At 33.0% G+C, this 16,961-nt stretch overlaps 2 protein-coding genes across 2 annotated transcripts in view; both read left to right on the top strand.

The window, feature by feature from the left end:
- Positions 1-6,548, top strand: part of LOC141297697 (beta-1,3-N-acetylglucosaminyltransferase radical fringe-like) — a 28,017-nt gene extending 21,469 nt beyond the window's left edge. The window contains exons 7-9 of the mRNA XM_073828146.1: positions 1,843-2,008; positions 3,582-3,667; positions 3,770-6,548. Coding sequence (XP_073684247.1) covers positions 1,843-2,008; positions 3,582-3,667; positions 3,770-3,836 — 319 coding nt within the window. The 3' untranslated portion in view covers positions 3,837-6,548. The remainder of the gene's footprint in view (positions 1-1,842; positions 2,009-3,581; positions 3,668-3,769) is intronic.
- Positions 6,549-8,620: 2,072 nt separating this feature from the next.
- Positions 8,621-16,603, top strand: dcxr (dicarbonyl/L-xylulose reductase). Its single transcript, XM_073828511.1, has 10 exons — positions 8,621-8,751; positions 8,882-8,980; positions 10,541-10,638; positions 10,808-10,962; positions 11,044-11,086; positions 11,159-11,258; positions 12,868-12,932; positions 14,919-15,036; positions 16,272-16,397; positions 16,502-16,603. Exons 2-9 carry the CDS (start codon positions 8,929-8,931, stop codon positions 16,373-16,375), a joined length of 735 nt encoding a protein of 244 aa, XP_073684612.1. The 5' UTR covers positions 8,621-8,751; positions 8,882-8,928; the 3' UTR covers positions 16,376-16,397; positions 16,502-16,603.
- The last annotated feature ends 358 nt before the right edge of the window (positions 16,604-16,961 follow it).

A 16,961-nucleotide genomic window follows, 5' to 3' on the forward strand; every position in this document is an offset into this window, starting at 1 on the left:
CCAATACTCCAAATAGTAATTAAACCTCTAAAATGATCTTTATTTGTCATTCCCTGAGAGGAGTGCCTTTTTCTCTGCTCACTTCTGGACGACTGCTGCTGCTTCTCACCACAACTTGTAGGTCTATTTTAAGTATGTTTTGTGAATATTTGTTGAATTTTTGATGACAAGAGTCCAAACCAGTGAAATGTTTTTGTTTTCCAAACCCATGATGATAAAACATTTACAAACTTGTGCAAAAGCACGCCTTTCCGAGAGCATGATCTCCCTATAAAGTACATTACTGTGAATTATGTCTTGCTGAGATTTACACAAACATAATCTGTTATGTCTTACATGAATGTTTAGTTAATGGTTGGAGAACAATCTGAGACAGTGTCTTGCAAAAGTATTCATACCCCTTTATTTTTTTCATGTTTTGTTGCAGCATTATGTTAAACTAAAGCACAAAACAGGTTTGAAACAACTTTGCAAATTTATTAGAAATAAGAAACCAAAAAGATCCCGTTGCATAAGTATTCATACCCTTTTCTGGGACACTGGAAATGTATCTCAGGAGCATTCATATTGCTTCTAGATGTTCCTACACTTGGAGTGGAGTTAAACTGTGGCAAATTCATTTGAATGAGTCTGATTTAGAAAGGCACACACCTCTCAGAAAAGGTCTAACAGCTGAAAATGCAGATCAGAGCAAAAACCAAGATAACTGCCTGTAGAGCTCAGTGACAGACTTGCGTTAAGGCCATGATCTAGAGAAGAGTTCAGAAACAAATCTGCTGCATTGAAGGTTGACAGAAGCATTCTCCATAATGGAAGACGATTGGAACAACTAGGACTCTAGAAAATGTCCAAGCTGACAGAGATGGAGAGGTGAATGGCAGATAATTGCCAAATGCAGATGTGCAAAGATGCTCACATCAGACCCAAAAACACTTGAGGCTGTAAAGCTGCTTCAACTATGGACTGAGTTAAGGGTATGAATACTTATGCAATCTACTTATTTCAGTGTTTTATTTTTAATGCATGTGTAACATTAGCAAATCTGGTTTGTGCTTGTCATTATTATGGTGTATGGAGTGTAAACTGATGTGGGGAAAAACCCATTTAAAGCAGTTTAACATAATGCTGCAACAAAACAAAATGAAGGGTATGGATACTTTTGCAAGGCACTGTATGTAACATTATATTAGATCCAGTAGGCCTTACAATAGATCTCTCTCAAGCAAACATTAAAAGTCAGAATCACTCACTGTTCTTTATTAAACTGTTTATTTGCATCTTTGTTCTTATTTTTTAATAACAAAGATACAATAAAAAATAGCTACATTGTGATTGATAATATAGTAATTATTATTAAAGTTTGCTTTGAAGTCTTCAGAAAACTTTTTTTCTCAAAATTAGCTCTGCTGATTCCAGCTGCATTTCCATTACCCCTTAAATTGTGCAAACTGAAATTGTGAATTGAAAATGCGCCTAATAGAAACACGTCAATTGTGCAAAAACTTCCATATATCGCAAAACTTTTTTTTCTTTTTAGGCAATTCGAAAAAAGGAGAATTTTTTTCGCAAAACGGCAATGGAAATGGCTTTTTCACATTTATGTCATTTTGCAATACTTTTTAATCAACATTATATAATATCGATAAGTTTTGCACATCTGTATTGGAAACCGCACCTTCTATTGCCTTCAAACGGCTGTAGCTCTGTCTTTTTTTTATCATTTTGAAAGTATTTTAATGGAAAATATGACAAAAATAACTTCTTTGTGGAAAATTAGCTCATTACAACTCATTTTGCCAGCACGGGTCACATATTTTCCTCTTTCTTTTTTTTTTCTCTCAGTCTTGGAAACTTCATTACGACTGCGGAGAAGATCCGGCTCCCGGACGACTGTACGATCGGTTATATCATCGAGGCTCTGCTGGAGGTTCCTCTGACTCACACAGGCCTGTTCCACTCACACCTGGAGAACCTGCAGAGACTCCCCACAGACAACATACTCCAGCAGGTCAGGGCACTCAACCCACCATGGGCTAAAAGACTTGGGGTTTTCGTTTGTTCAGTATAATGCATTATTTGTAATATGGCATAATTTGCCATTTAAGGACAAAATAATTACTTTTTGACACATTGAACAGTCAAATACGCTAAATTATAAACAATTCATGTAAACCGTTTGTGAGAAAATATATTGGATCTGTGAATTCGGTCTTGAAGTGATTGCAGTTGATGTCTTTATTTTATGTAATGTTGATTCCACTTTCCGAATAAACCTTTCCTGATAATTTACTCACCCCCAAGATATTTGTGACTTTCTTCAGTCGCAAAGAAATTACGTTTTTTGAGAAAAACCTTCCAGGATTTTTCTCCATATAGTGGACTTCAATGGTGCCCAATGGAATGAAGATTAAAAATGCAGTTTAAATGCAGCTTCAAAGCGCTCTAAACGATCCCAGCCAAGGAATAAGGGTCCTATCTAGCAAAACATTTGGTTGTTTTCTAAAAATTTTACAATTTATATACTTTTTAACCTCAAATGCTCATCTGTGATGTGCATGTGTATTCTGTGCGCTCTGGTTCAAGACAGTTAGGGTATGTGGAAAAACTCCCATCTCACTTTCTCCTCCAGCTTTAAAATAGTCCTATTTTTTGAGAGTTTGTTGACATACCCTAACTGTCTTGAACTGGAATACACAGAGTTCATGCAGAGCTAGACAAGACGAGCATTTGAGGTTAAAAAGTATATCAATTGTAAATGTTTTTTAGAAAATAACCAATTGTTTCGGTAGATAAGACCCTTCTTCCTCGGCTGGGATCGTTTAGAGTCCTTTGAAGCTGCATTTAAACTGCATTTGGAAGTTCAAACTAATGGGTACCATAGAAGTCCACTATATGGAGATAATTCTTGAAATGTTTTCCTCAAAAAAAACAAATTGTTCACAACTGAAGAAAGGAAGAAATGAGTAAATTATCAGGAAATTTTTATTCTAAAAGTGGAGTAATCCTTTAATAATAAAAAAACGCACTGCTCTTGACTTAGTAATATGAGTAGTTTTATAAAGGATCAGTATATTTAATTCATTTAGTGAAAACTGCAATTCTTTATTTTACTTTTTAACATTTTAATCTCTGTAGTTTTTTTTACCTTAACTAAAGCACGCTTTATTTTGTTTATATTTGACTTTTATTAACCAAAAATATTGTTAAAAAAAAAATGTAAAAAGACAAAAAAGCAAGATTCATGCTTGCTTTTCTTTTGTGTGACTATTGTACATCTAGTGTCATACATAATATGGTCAATATTACAAAAAATATTTTAGATTTTGATCACAAAAAATGGTGTAATCCTGGTGGGACTGGTTAATATTGTAGCACCATGGTTGTCAAAACTATCATACACTTCCATTGTTTGTAAAGCAGTGTTTGTTAGTGTCCTGAGCAGCAGGATCTGGCTTTGATCCCAGATTGTTCCCACATCTGTGTAAATATATATCCCACTTACACAATACCTGCCTACTCCAGTCTCATGATGCCTCTTGTGATTGAAATCCTCACACTTTCTGTGTTTCCGTTCTCCATAGGTGACCCTCAGTTATGGTGGATTTGAGAACAGGAGGAATGTGGTCAATGTTGGAGGAGCGTTCTCATTGGCTGAAGATCCGACACGGTACGCAGACACACACATACAGCCCTGAACAACATTGCTTTCCTATTACTTCACAATAAAGTTCCACTGCTGGGTTTTATGAAGCAACCATTGTCTCTCCAGGTTTAAAACGCTTCACTGCCTGCTCTATCCAGAAACAGAGTGGTGCCCACGCAAGAGTCGTCACTGACCTCTGGGATACGAACGCCTCATCGCTGAGCAGAGACTTGCACAAACACAGCTTTCCATTAAACTCTTCCTACCAAAATAATGCACATGTGAAAGCAGTTAAATAGTTCATCCAAAATTGAAAATCTGCTGAAAATGTGTTCACTCTCAGACCGTTCAAGATTAGGATGAGTTTGTTTCTTCATCAGATTTGTATAAAATCCATCACTGTCTCAGTAATGGATCCTCTACAGTGAATGGGTGCCGTCAGAATTAGTTCACCTCAAAAAAAAATTTTTTTTTGCTGAAAATGTGCTCATCCTTAGGCTTCCAAGATTAGGATGAGTTTGTTTCTTCATCAGATTTGTAGAAATGTGTCATTCCATCACTTTCTCACCAATGGATCCTCTGCTGTGAATGGGTGCCGTCAGAATTAGTTCACCTCAAAAAAAATTTTTTTTTTGCTGAAAATGTGCTCATCCTTAGGCTTCCAAGATTAGGATGAGTTTGTTTCTTCATCAGATTTGTATAAAACCATCACTGTCTCACTAATGGATCCTCTACAGTGAATGGGTGCCGTCAGAATTAGTTCACCTCAAAAAAATTATTTTTTTTTTTGCTGAAAATGTGCTCATCCTTAGGCTTCCAAGATTAGGATGTGTTTGTTTCTTCATCAGATTTGTAGAAATGTGTCATTCCATCACTTTCTCACCAATGGATCCTCTGCTGTGAATGGGTGCCGTCAGAATTATTTCACCTCAAAAAAAATTTTTTTTGCTGAAACTGTGCTCATTCTTAAGGCCATGCAAGATTAGGTTGAGTTTGTTTCTTCATCAGATTTGTATAAAATCCATCACTGTCTCAGTAATGGATCCTCTATAGTGAATGGGTGCCGTCAGAATTAGTTCACCTCAAAAAAAATTTTTTTTTGCTGAAAATGTGCTCATCCTTAGGCTTCCAAGATTAGGATGAGTTTGTTTCTTCATCAGATTTGTAGAAATGTGTAATTCCATCACTGTCTCACCAATGGATCCTCTGCTGTGAATGGGTGCCGGCAGAACTAGTTCACCTCACAAATTTTTTTTTTTTTTTTTTTTTTTTTGCTGAAAATGTGCTCATCCTTAGGCTTCCAAGATTAGGTTGAGTTTGTTTCTTCATCAGATTTGTAGAAATGTGTCATTCCATCACTTTCTCACCAATGGATCCTCTGCTGTAAATGGGTGCCATCAGAATTATTTCACCTCAAAAAAAATGTTTTTGCTGAAACTGTGCTCATTCTTAAGGCCATGCAAGATTAGGTTGAGTTTGTTTCTTCATCAGATTTTTAGAAACACATCATTCCATCACTTGCTCACCAATGGATCCTTTGCAGTGAATGGATGCCGTCAGAATTAGTTCATCTCCAAAAGAAATTTTTGCTGAAAGTGCTCATCCTTAGTGCTTCCAAGATTAGGATGACTTTGTTTCTTCATCAGATTTGTAGAAATGTGTCATTCCATCACTGTCTCACCAATGGATGTGAATGGGTGCTGTCAGAATAAGAGTCCGAACAGCTGCTAAAAACATCACAATAATCCACAAGTAATCCAGACCACTCCAGTCCATCAGTTGACATCTGGAGAAGACAAAAGTTCAAACAAATCCGTCATTAAGTCACCTGATTCAGACCAGACCGCTTTTTCACTGGAGGAAGTGTTATCCTGGATTATATGTATTTTACGTCTTAATTCTGGATTTGTTTCAGCTTTTGTCTTGTCCAGATGTTAACTGATGGACTGGAGTGCTGTGGATAATTGTGATGTTTTTATCAGCTGTTTGGGCTCTCATTCTGACGGCACCCATTCACTCCAGAGGATCCATTGTTGACACATTGCTACAAATCTGATGAAGAAACAAACTCATTTTCATTTTTGGGTGAAGCATTCCTTCAACAAGTTGTTTGTTTGTTACTTCCTGCATGTCTATGGTTAACCAGGGTGGCTTTAATTTATTAAAACACATTTTTGTTCTGAAACATTTGGGTTTCAAGTGATTTACACACACAGTGAGTCCCTGTTGTAAGAGCGTTTTGACAGGATTGCGTTGTCTCTCAGATTTACTAGGGGATTTTTTTTCGTAGAAATGATTCAAGACACATTTCTGTGGCTTTGACGTCATCTTTATAGAGTCGTCTTTTCCTCCGGGCTGTAAATATGCCCACGCAAGCCTTGTGCAAAATGCCTCTAAGGACGAGAAAAACAGTATTGACGCAGTTTTATAGTATTGTGTTTTCCAGATTTCTGCAGGCCGGCTCATCTACCGCCAATGCTTTACAGCTCGCATTTTTCTGTGTTTATGAATTGCGATCCAGAATTGCGTTCATGTTTGAGCAGTTGGATGTATTACAGACCAAAAAGCAATCAAAGTTTTAATAATTGTCCATTCATAAGCAAACAGCATTGAATTATTTCCATTGAAACACCAGTGTGAGTGTGGTGTTTAAATGTTGTCTAATATGCTGTTCACGTGATTCTCTGACATTTGCACAAACACGTTCCTCACTGCAGGCCAGTGGTTTGCGTAAACATGCCAAAACTACTCGATGGTTTCTCTTTCTTTAACAGTGACTTGTTTTGCTCTCCGTTGACCGTACCAAATGCTGATGCAGCTGACTCTGTTTTTTTTTTTTTTAATCTGGCGAACTGGTTATGATGTAAAGTATGATTTTCATTTTAATAAATTTATTTATTATGCATGTGCCAGTGTATTCATTTGAACGTGAGGCCTGTCTGTCTCTTCTGAAATGTGTACTATTAACATACTTTCAAAACCAGTTTATTGATACTGCCACTCAAAAGTTTGGGATTAGTAAGATTTGTAATGGTTTTTTTAAAGAATTTTTATGTGCTCATCAAGGCTGCATTTACTTGATCAAAATTGATAAATATACCATATATTACTACAGTTTACAGTAATGGTGTTCTATAGTAATATATTTTGAAATATAATTTATTCCTGTGATGCAAAACTAAATTATCATCCATTACACAGTTTTCAGTGCCACATGAATCTTCAAAAATCATTTTCACTTAAAAATAAAGGTTCCAAAAGTTTTTGCAGTGATACCAAAGAAGAACCATTTTGAATAACATTTTAAAAATCTAAAAAAGCTATAAAAAACCTTTTCTGCATTTGAACGTTTCCATGGATGTTCAAGTTTTTTTATATTGATGCCAACCTTTATTTTTAAGAGTGTAACATGCCATTTAATTACTGTTATAATCAATGTTTTTTAAACCTGTTTATCAGATTTCTTGATAAATAAAAAGAACAGCATTTATTCAAAATATAAATCTTTTCTAACAATATAAATCTTTGCTATCACTTTTTATCAATTTAACATCCTTGGTGAATAAAAGTATCATTTATTAAAAAAAAAAAAGAAAGAATAAAAATGTACTGACCCCAAACAGATAAAAAAAAAAAGATTTCTATTTTTAATAAATGCTGTTCTTTTCAATGTTTTATTCGCAGGTTCCAATTAAATATTAAGCAGCACAACTGTTTCCAACATTGATAATTAATCAGAATATTAGAATGATTTCTGAAGGATCATGTGACACTGAAGACTGGAGTAATGATGCTGAAAATTCAGATTTGATCACAGAAATAAATTACATTTTAAAACATATTGACATAGAAACCAGTTATTTTAAATTAAAGTAATATTTCACAATATTACATTTTTTTCTTTATTTTTGTTTAAATAAATGCAGCCTTGATGAGCAAAAAAGTACTTTTAAAAGCATTCAAAATCTTACTGATCCCAAACTGTTACAAAAGCTTTTTATTTCAGATAAATGCTGATATTTGGATCTTTCTATTCATCAAAGAATCCTGAAAAAACATACTAAAATAATAAATATTGCTAATAATAAAATAATAATAAATGTTTCTTGAGCAGCAAATCAGCATATTTGACTGATTTCTGAATGATTTTAGTTTATTCAAAACCCAACTGCACCCTCACTTGAAGAAGTAACTTCTGTCTTGGAATTAATTTTCACATCAATAAACTCAGAAAATCATAAAAGTAATGCATTACAATATTGAGTTACTCCCTAAAAAAGTAACTAATCACGTTACTTAGTTTTTATGGAAAGTAATGCGTTTCGTTACTTTTGCGTTACTTTTTAAATCTGGGCAGGGCATGTTTGTTTGTTTTTAATATAAAAAGTTCAATTTTTGTCAAATGTAAAAGCCTTTTCACAGCAAAAGCCTCAGACTTTTGATTGACGTCTGTACAGTAGACCGCAGAAGAAAAAATGACAACTCTTTAGCAAAAAAAAAAAAAAAAAAATGGTTAGATTATCTTGAGTCATTTTTGCTTATTAGTATGGATGAAATGGATCATCGAAGGTTAATAAAATGGGATTAAATACATAAAGGATATTCGTATTATTGAACATATTTAATTATCGCAGGTTTGTGTTGAATTTGACAGTTTTGATTCATTTTGAAGAACACTGTATCTGTTTTTTAGTGAGTGAGATGAATAAATGCATGTTCACATTTATTCTAGAACTAAAGTAACATCTTACTCACAATTTCTCTCAACATGGGGACAGAAGAGCTTTTAATCAATAAATGAGAGGAAAAAGTAACTCGAATATTTTTTGTCAATAAAAAAGTAATGCGTTACTTTACTAGTTACTTGGAAAAAGTAATATTACATAACTTGCGTTACTGAACACTGGTACTAACTGCACCCTCATTAAAGTAGTAACTTCTGTCTTGGAAGTGATTATTATGTTACGAAACAAACTTTAGATTATGTGAGCAGATCATGTGACAAATACAGACAAACTTGCTGAGTTTTCACGTCCTTCCTGTTCATTCTGCTGCACTCCAGTGAACTGAACTTCGCTCAGTCAAACAAACAGCAGACTCGATCTGAGGTACGTAAAGAATGAGAAAGCTTTGATGCAGAGGTTTTGTGCTGTTAAACACATTGGTTTCGTTTTTAACAACCCATCTGCTGTGTTTTAGCAATGTGACGCGAAACAAACTGCTTTTCTGTACTTTCAGTTGCGCTAAAGTGTTTGTAGGCTGAACTTGGGCTGGATAAAGCAAGTATGGAGATATCCTTCAGTGGAAAGCGTGCTCTGGTGACTGGAGCTGGCAAAGGTAAGCTTTAATACTTAAAGGGACAGTGCACACAAACATTTCTGACATCGTTTACTCACACGTTACGAATTTGTAACATTTTTTGTGGAATACAAAAGTGACACTGAAGAGAGTCGATGTCGCTCTTTTCCATTCATTAACTAATAATCATTCACGACGACACATTTTGGAAAGTTCGTGAAACAAGCAGCAAGCGTGAAACAAGTCCAATTTGCCATTAATTAATTAATTTGCATATTAATTTAACATTAAAGCTGAAAATGTATAACATGAAATAAAATATTATGGTAGCTAAAAAATAAAATAAAATTAGTACTTGATTACTCATTCTTGAAGTCAAGTACATTTCATTTCTATCACACTTCTCACTATTCTGTGGTGGCTTTAACATTAATAAATAAATAACTCTAGCATCTCTAGCTTTTTTTGAGTTTATATCAAAATTCTGGTCTTTTTTAGCAAAAAATTGCAAGACTGAATTGCAAGAAATTTACTTTAAATTGTGAGATATAAATGCAATTTTGAGAAGAAAAGCTGAAACTGTGAGATTAAAATGTCAGTTATCAAAAAAAACAAACAATAAAAAACAACAAAAATTCAATTGTGAGATGCAAACTCAGGATTCTGAGGGGGAAAGTCAGATTTGAAAAATTCTGTATTTTTTAGTTTTTTATTAAGAGAATAAAATATCTTTCAGATAAGTCGAAGTTACATTATGGCCTTGCATAAACATTGTTTCAAAATTAAAAAAAAAAAACATAAATATTATTTTTATTACGTTGAAAACAGTTGTGTAGAATTTTTTTTTAGGTTTCTTTGACAGTGTCAAGAAGAACAGCATTTATCTGAAATAGAAATCTTTAGTAACATTATAAATGTCTTTATCATCACTTTTGATCAATTTAAAGCATCCTTGCTAAATAAAAGTATCAATGTATATATATATATACTGACTCCAAGCTTTTGTTACAAAATTTTATTTGAGATAATTCCTGTTTTTGGGATCTTTCTATTAATCAAAGAATCCTGAAAACTGTTGTAAATACTCAACTGTTTTAAATATTGATGATAATAAAAATAAAAATGTTTGTTAAGCAGCAAATCAGAATCTTAGACTGATTTCTGAAGGATCATGCGACACTTAAGACTGCAGTAATGATGCTGAAAATGCAGCTTTGATCGCAGAAATAAATTAGATTTTAAAATATATTCAAATAGAAAACAGTTATTTTAAACAGTAAAAATATTTCAGAATTTTACTGTTTTTGCTGTACTTTAAATCAAATAAATGCAGGCTTGGTGAGCAGAAGAGACTTCCTTAGAAAAAAAAAAAACATTAAAAATTATAATGTCCAAAAAACATTTGATTGTTAATTGTGCTAAGTAGATACAATTCTTAGAAAAATCTTAATTTGTGTTCCACAGAAGATAAATGTTTTGCAAACTGTCCTTTTAGAAATGCATAATAAGCGCATAGTTTGCATGCTTTGAACTTTCCAAATGACTCATGTTAGAAGTAATGAAAAACCAGATCGTTGACTTCCCCTCAATGCCTCGCAGGGATCGGACGAGCCACGGCTCTGGCTCTGGCACGCTGTGGGTCAGAGGTCACGGCTGTCACACGCACTAAGGCTGACCTGGATGGCCTGGTGCAGGAGGTAACGACCCCTCGTCACGGTCCGGCTCATCCGAGACAAAACCCCAGCGATCCATTGTCCCCCAGCGCATCGCTATTCTCCCGCTGCTCCTTTATGCCCATAGCTCTCATTCAGCCAGATTCGGACAATAGCCAGTGTCTTTGTAACTCGGGCTGCTTCTGATCCGCAGTGTCCCTCCATCAGGCCGGTGTGCGTGGATCTGTCAGACTGGGACGCCACAGAGCAGGCGCTGAAAGACGTGGGTCCGGTGGATCTGCTGGTGAACAATGCCGCCTGCGCTAAACTTCAGCCCTTTCTGGAAGTCACACCAGATCAGTTTGACATGTAAGGCTTTGAAATATCACTCACACGCTATCATTTGTCTTTTTTTAAATAGGCTGAGTGCATTTGTGATTGCTTTCGCAGGTCTTTCAATGTCAACGTGAAAGCTGCACTTCATGTTGCTCAAGTAAGAAGAGACTAAAGCGATGCTGGATCAGATCCGAAGGACTTTTATAAATGCTATCTACATTTGTTTTAGATCGTGGCTCGAGGAATGAAGGCCAGGGGAAGCGGAGGATCCATTGTGAACATCTCGAGTCAAGCCTCACAGAGCGCTCTGAGAGATCATGCTGTATATTGTGAGTCCCAAGCGTTTAATCGTATCACATTCATGCAACTGGAATCATTGTCCCAGACCTGTTTATTAAGCCTGGAGGGAATTTTTGAATCCAATCTGATTTATAATTCTGTTTATATAAATCATAAACATTGCAATCTTAAGTGGCATGGGAATATTTGTAGCAATAGCCAAAAATACTGTGTATGGGTCAAAATTATTGATTTTTCTTTTATGCCAAAAATCATTAGGATATTAAGATCATGTTCCATGAAGATATTTAGTAAATTGGCTACTGTAAATATATGCAAACTTAATTTCTGATTAGTAATATGCATTGCTAAGAACTTCAGTTGGACAACTTTAAAGGCGATTTTCTCACTAGTTTTCTTTTGCACACTGAGATTTCAGATTTTCAAATAGTTTTCTATTCTGACAAACCATTCAACCAATCAATCAAAGCTTATTAATTCAGCTTTCAGATGATGTATACATCTCAATTTGAAATAATTGACCAGATTTTGTGGTCTACTAGTGCATTACACTATTTGTCAAAAGCTTAGAATATTTAAGATTTCTCAATGTTTCTGAGAGAAGTCTCTTCTGCTCACCAAGGCTGCATTTATTTGATCAAAAATACAGTAAAAATTGTGAAATATTATTACAATTTAATATAGCTGTTTTCTATGCAAATATATATTAAAAATGTAATTTATTTCTGTGGTCAAAGCTGCATTTTCAGCATCATTACTGCAGTCTTCAGTGTCACATGATCCTTCAGAAATCATTCTAATATTTGATTTGCTGCTCAACAAACATTTCTGATTATTAGCGATTTGGAAAACAGTTGTGCTGCACAATAGTTTTGGAAACATTATGTCGTAATACATTACCATTCAAAAGTTTGGGGTAAATAAGATTTTAAAAAAATATATTTTTTTTTTAGTTCATCAAGAATGCATAAAGTGACAGTAGAGATATTTATAAAATATATTATAAAATATTGAAGACTGCAGTAATGATGCTGAAAATTCAGCTGCGCATAATATTTTACAATGTTTACTGTATTTTTGATCAAATGAATACAGCCTTGGAGAGCGGAAGAGACTTTTTACAAGGACATTTAAAAATTCATAAGAATTGATCAGATGATTTGAGGTCTACAATCATGTTTACATAAAGGTTTCTGATTATTAACAGATCAAACATTGCTAAAATATGCAATGATGCAATATGCAAAACCAGTCTTAAGTAGCACAGGTATATTTATAGCAAAAGCCAAAAATACTTAGTATGGGTCAAAATGATCAATTTTTCTTTTATGCAAAAAATCATTAGGATATGAAGATCATGTTCCATGAAAATATTTAGTAAATTTCCTACAGTAAATATATCAAAACTTAATATTTGATTAGTAATATGCATTGCTAAGACCTTCAGTTGGACAACTTTAAAGGCGATTTTCTCAATATTTGTTTTTTTGCACCCTCAGATTCCAGATTTTCAAATAGTTGTATCTCAGACAAATATTGTCCTATCCTAACAAGCTAAAGCTTATTTATTCAGCTTTCAGATGATGTATACATCTCATTTTTAAGGTAATAATAATAAAGTGACTGTGTGTTGTGCAGGTGCCACTAAAGGAGCGCTGGACATGTTGACCAGAGTGATGGCGCTGGAGCTGGGCCCGTTTCAGGTTCATCGCTGCTTATTAAATCCTGATTTACACTCCAGAGTTTTGTCAGAGCATGTTTATGAGATTGGTCAAACTCTCAGCTCATTATATGTTGTTTACAGCTTTGAGGAACAAAATGACACTTTGTGGTGAACAGTCTTTCCGGGAATCAACAAGCACCCTCTTAAATCTCTAAATGCGTTTGCTGAATATGTCAAATGGGTGATTAAATGTTGGGCTGTGTGTGTAATTATTACGTGGAGGAGTGGATGGAATTACTGTCCGCTGATAATGCAGATTTATGGCCTTTTCCATGTTGGACTGATGACTGTTGTAATGCTTTCTTTGAAAATGCAAAATATGATAATGTTAAGTATGATGAGTATATTGTTGTTTTGATATATTAACAGCCAAATTTAACCCCGTTACCCATTTTGGTGTTTTCTCTTTTTATATTTTTAAAATATTGTTTAAATATATTATGATTAAGAAATATTATTATTCATATTTTATTAATATATTAATATTAATCAATTAATTGATTGATTAATTTATTGTTGTTAATACGTTTATAATAATAATAAATTAATAATATTTCATATTTAAAAAGAATATAAAATTATGATTATTGTTAATACTTTTATTAATATAATAATAATAATAATTAATTATTTTATTAATTAAAACAAAAATTTATAATATTTGAAATATAAAAACATAAAATACGCCAAAATGAGTAACAGGGTTACAGATTAAATTACCCATCTTGGTGTATTTTTTTAATATTTTATTACATTTATTATTATTATTATTATTATTATTATAACAATATCCATGTATTTATTTATTTAAAATATTAAAACAAAAAATACACCAAAATGGGTAACAGGGTTGCAGATTTAGTTTCCCATTTTTGTGTATTTTCTGTTTTTATGTTTTTTAAATATTATTTAAATGTATTATTATTATTATTATTATTATTATTAATATAATTGTTATATATTTATTTATGTATTTATTTATTACATTTAAAATATTAAAACAAAAAATACACCAAAATGGGTAACAGGTTTGCAGATTTAGTTACCCATTTTGGTGTATTTTCTGTTTTAATGTTTTTTATTATGTTTTTTAAAATATTATTTAAATGTATTATTATTATTATTATTATTATTATTATTATTATTATTATTATTATTATTATTATAACAACAATATGCATGTATGTATTAATTTATTTAAAATATTAAAACAAAAAATACACTAAAATGCGTAACAGGGTTCCAGATTTAGTTACCCATTTTGGTGTATTTCTTTGTTTTTATATATTTTTAATATTATTTAAATGTATTATGATTAACATTATTATTATTATTAATAGTAGTAATAATAATAATAATAATAATAATAATAATAATAATTATTATTATTATTATTATTATTATTTATTTACTCATTTATTAATTAAAAAAAATACACCAAAATGGGTAACAGGGTTGTATATTTGTTACCCATGTTGGTGTATTTCTGTTATTATATATATTCTTTAAATAGTATTTAAATTCATTATGATTATGTTGATTATTGTTATTAGTATCAATATTAGATTTTAAATATCATTAATAATTAAAATGTAACATGTTACACTGTTTTTATATCATTTTTAATATTATTTTCATTTATTTATTTAATCAAATGTTGGTTTGTAGTTAATGGTAATTATTTTTATTATAAATTAATAATTTTAATAATCATAATAATAATAATAAAAATGTGTATTTATTTCAACAACTAATTCTATTATTATTATTATTATTATTATTATTGATGTTTCTTTATGTTTGTTAAATTTGATTTTAAAAATGACAAATCTTTGATCAGATCTGTGCCAGTGTTCTCTGTATTGAACTGAAAGTGTCTATTTGTCCATATTGATTGCCAGATGAACTGTATTTGTTGTTAATGTGGCGTTATTCAGCATGTCTGTCATGTAATCGTCCCGGACAGATCCGAGTGAACTCCGTGAACCCGACCGTGGTGATGACGGATATGGGGAGGATTGGATGGAGTGACCCAGAAAAAGCCAAAAGCATGACGTCCCGCATCCCGCTGGGGAAGTTTGCAGGTAAGTCTGTGTTTGTCAGTCTCAGTGATATAATCTCATTGATGTTGAAAATACATGTCTATACTAGGGATGCACTGAAATGAAAATTCTTGGCCAAAGCCAAACAAAATAAACTTTAGACCGAAGACCAAGTACCGAATGCGTTTTTTTTTGTGTTTCTCCCCCATGTATTTTGCCAATTTCTTTTACCATTGCATAAATTAAATAGCCAATATTTGCTTTTTAGAGTTTGTCTTGCATTTCAAAGAAATCAATCAATTACAAAACAGCAATTTAAAAACATTTACTTAACTCAGCCTTGCTGAGCAAAGGACAATGTTAGAATAAATGTATTAATAGACAGAAGTTTTTTTTTGCCTGGTTCTCATAAAAGTACCTGGAGATGTGGTTTGGTCCTCAGTCCTCACACTACACATAGTGTGACCCATTAAATATAATTCAATATAAAATTAATAATAATGATGATAATATCATTGGACTTTATTTATTTATTTATTTTTCTAAATTAAATAAAAATACAATTATTTTATAGTAAACTTTTTTTTTTATAGTAAAAAATCTTTAATTTTCTATGTGAATTATGATAATTTTCAAACCTAAATTAGCAAGTTTTTATTTTGGTGTGTTGCTGGGAAGTACGTAATGCTTTAGTATATGTGCTTAGAAGTAAGCTTTTAGTTTGAACAGAAATCTTATGCAGTATTTGTTTTATTTTATTTGACAGAACAACAGTAAAAAGCCGATACTAATATTTCTGAATGTAGACTTTTATTTAGTGGTAAACCCACAAGAAGAGCTCAGTCCTGCTTTTTGCTGACAGCAGTAGATTTGTGAATGATTGTCATCTTTAGGCTTTGAACCCTGGCTAAGGAGCTGCTGTCAGAATAAATACTTGGAATGATTTTTGCGTCTTTCTCGGACAGTTTTAAATGCTTCCACACTGACCACATGTTTGCTGCATTAGTGCAGTCACCTCACCTCGTTGTTCACTATAAGTTATTCAGCCTTTTCACTTTTTCATTGACTTATTCGCTATTTTCAGCTGAATAATTTCGGTTGACGAACATTTGGTGCATCTCTAGTCTATATGGTAAATCAGATTCTCTCAAAGCAGAGATTGTGTGATTTAGTGAGATCAGAGGCAGATTGTGAAACGTATGAAACAGCAGAATGTCAGCAGCCTCAGTCTATGGTGATTTGGGTTTTCTAGAGTGTTTCTGTTTGTCTTTGTTTAGAAGTGGAGGATGTGGTCAACTCCATCCTCTTCCTCCTCAGCGATAAGAGCGCCATGACCAACGGCGTCATCCTGCCCGTCGATGGAGGCTTTCTGGCTTGCTAAGAATGAACATCATCAGTCACAGGTGAATGAGGGCCAATAAATGCTTTTTACTGGTTACTAAATCATTTGAGATGATTCGTGTTCACATTTGTTCTTCACACAAACAAATCTGCTCTTATCTTTTAGAGCTGTCATTGTCGGAAAAGAGCAGCATGAACATTCTGCTCAATGTCTCCTTTTGTGTTTTACAAAATGTGAATTCTGAGTGAGTAAAGGATAACAGAAATAGTTTCTGTGTGAATTGTGTTTTGTCTGAGGAGCATTTTGTGAAGTGAAGCGTTTAACAGCTGTTGCTGTAATGAGCTCATATGGTCCTCATGAGAGCCTGAAGGTCTCTGCTTCTAGCCACTTCCAGTTGCCATGACAATACAGTCCATTTTATGTCTTGTAGTATCATCTCTGTCCTGTAGAGATCACTGCGGTTGAGATATGTGACCCTGGACCACAAAATACAATATTTGAAAATCTAGAATCTGAGGATGCAAAACATCTAAATATTGAGAAAATCGCTTTTAAAGTTGTCCAAATGAAGTTTTTAGTGATGCATATTACTAATCAAGTTTTGATATATTTACAGTAGGGACAT

This window comes from Garra rufa, chromosome 22 (assembly GCF_049309525.1).
Source record: "Garra rufa chromosome 22, GarRuf1.0, whole genome shotgun sequence".
Taxonomy (NCBI): Eukaryota; Metazoa; Chordata; class Actinopteri; order Cypriniformes; family Cyprinidae; genus Garra; species Garra rufa.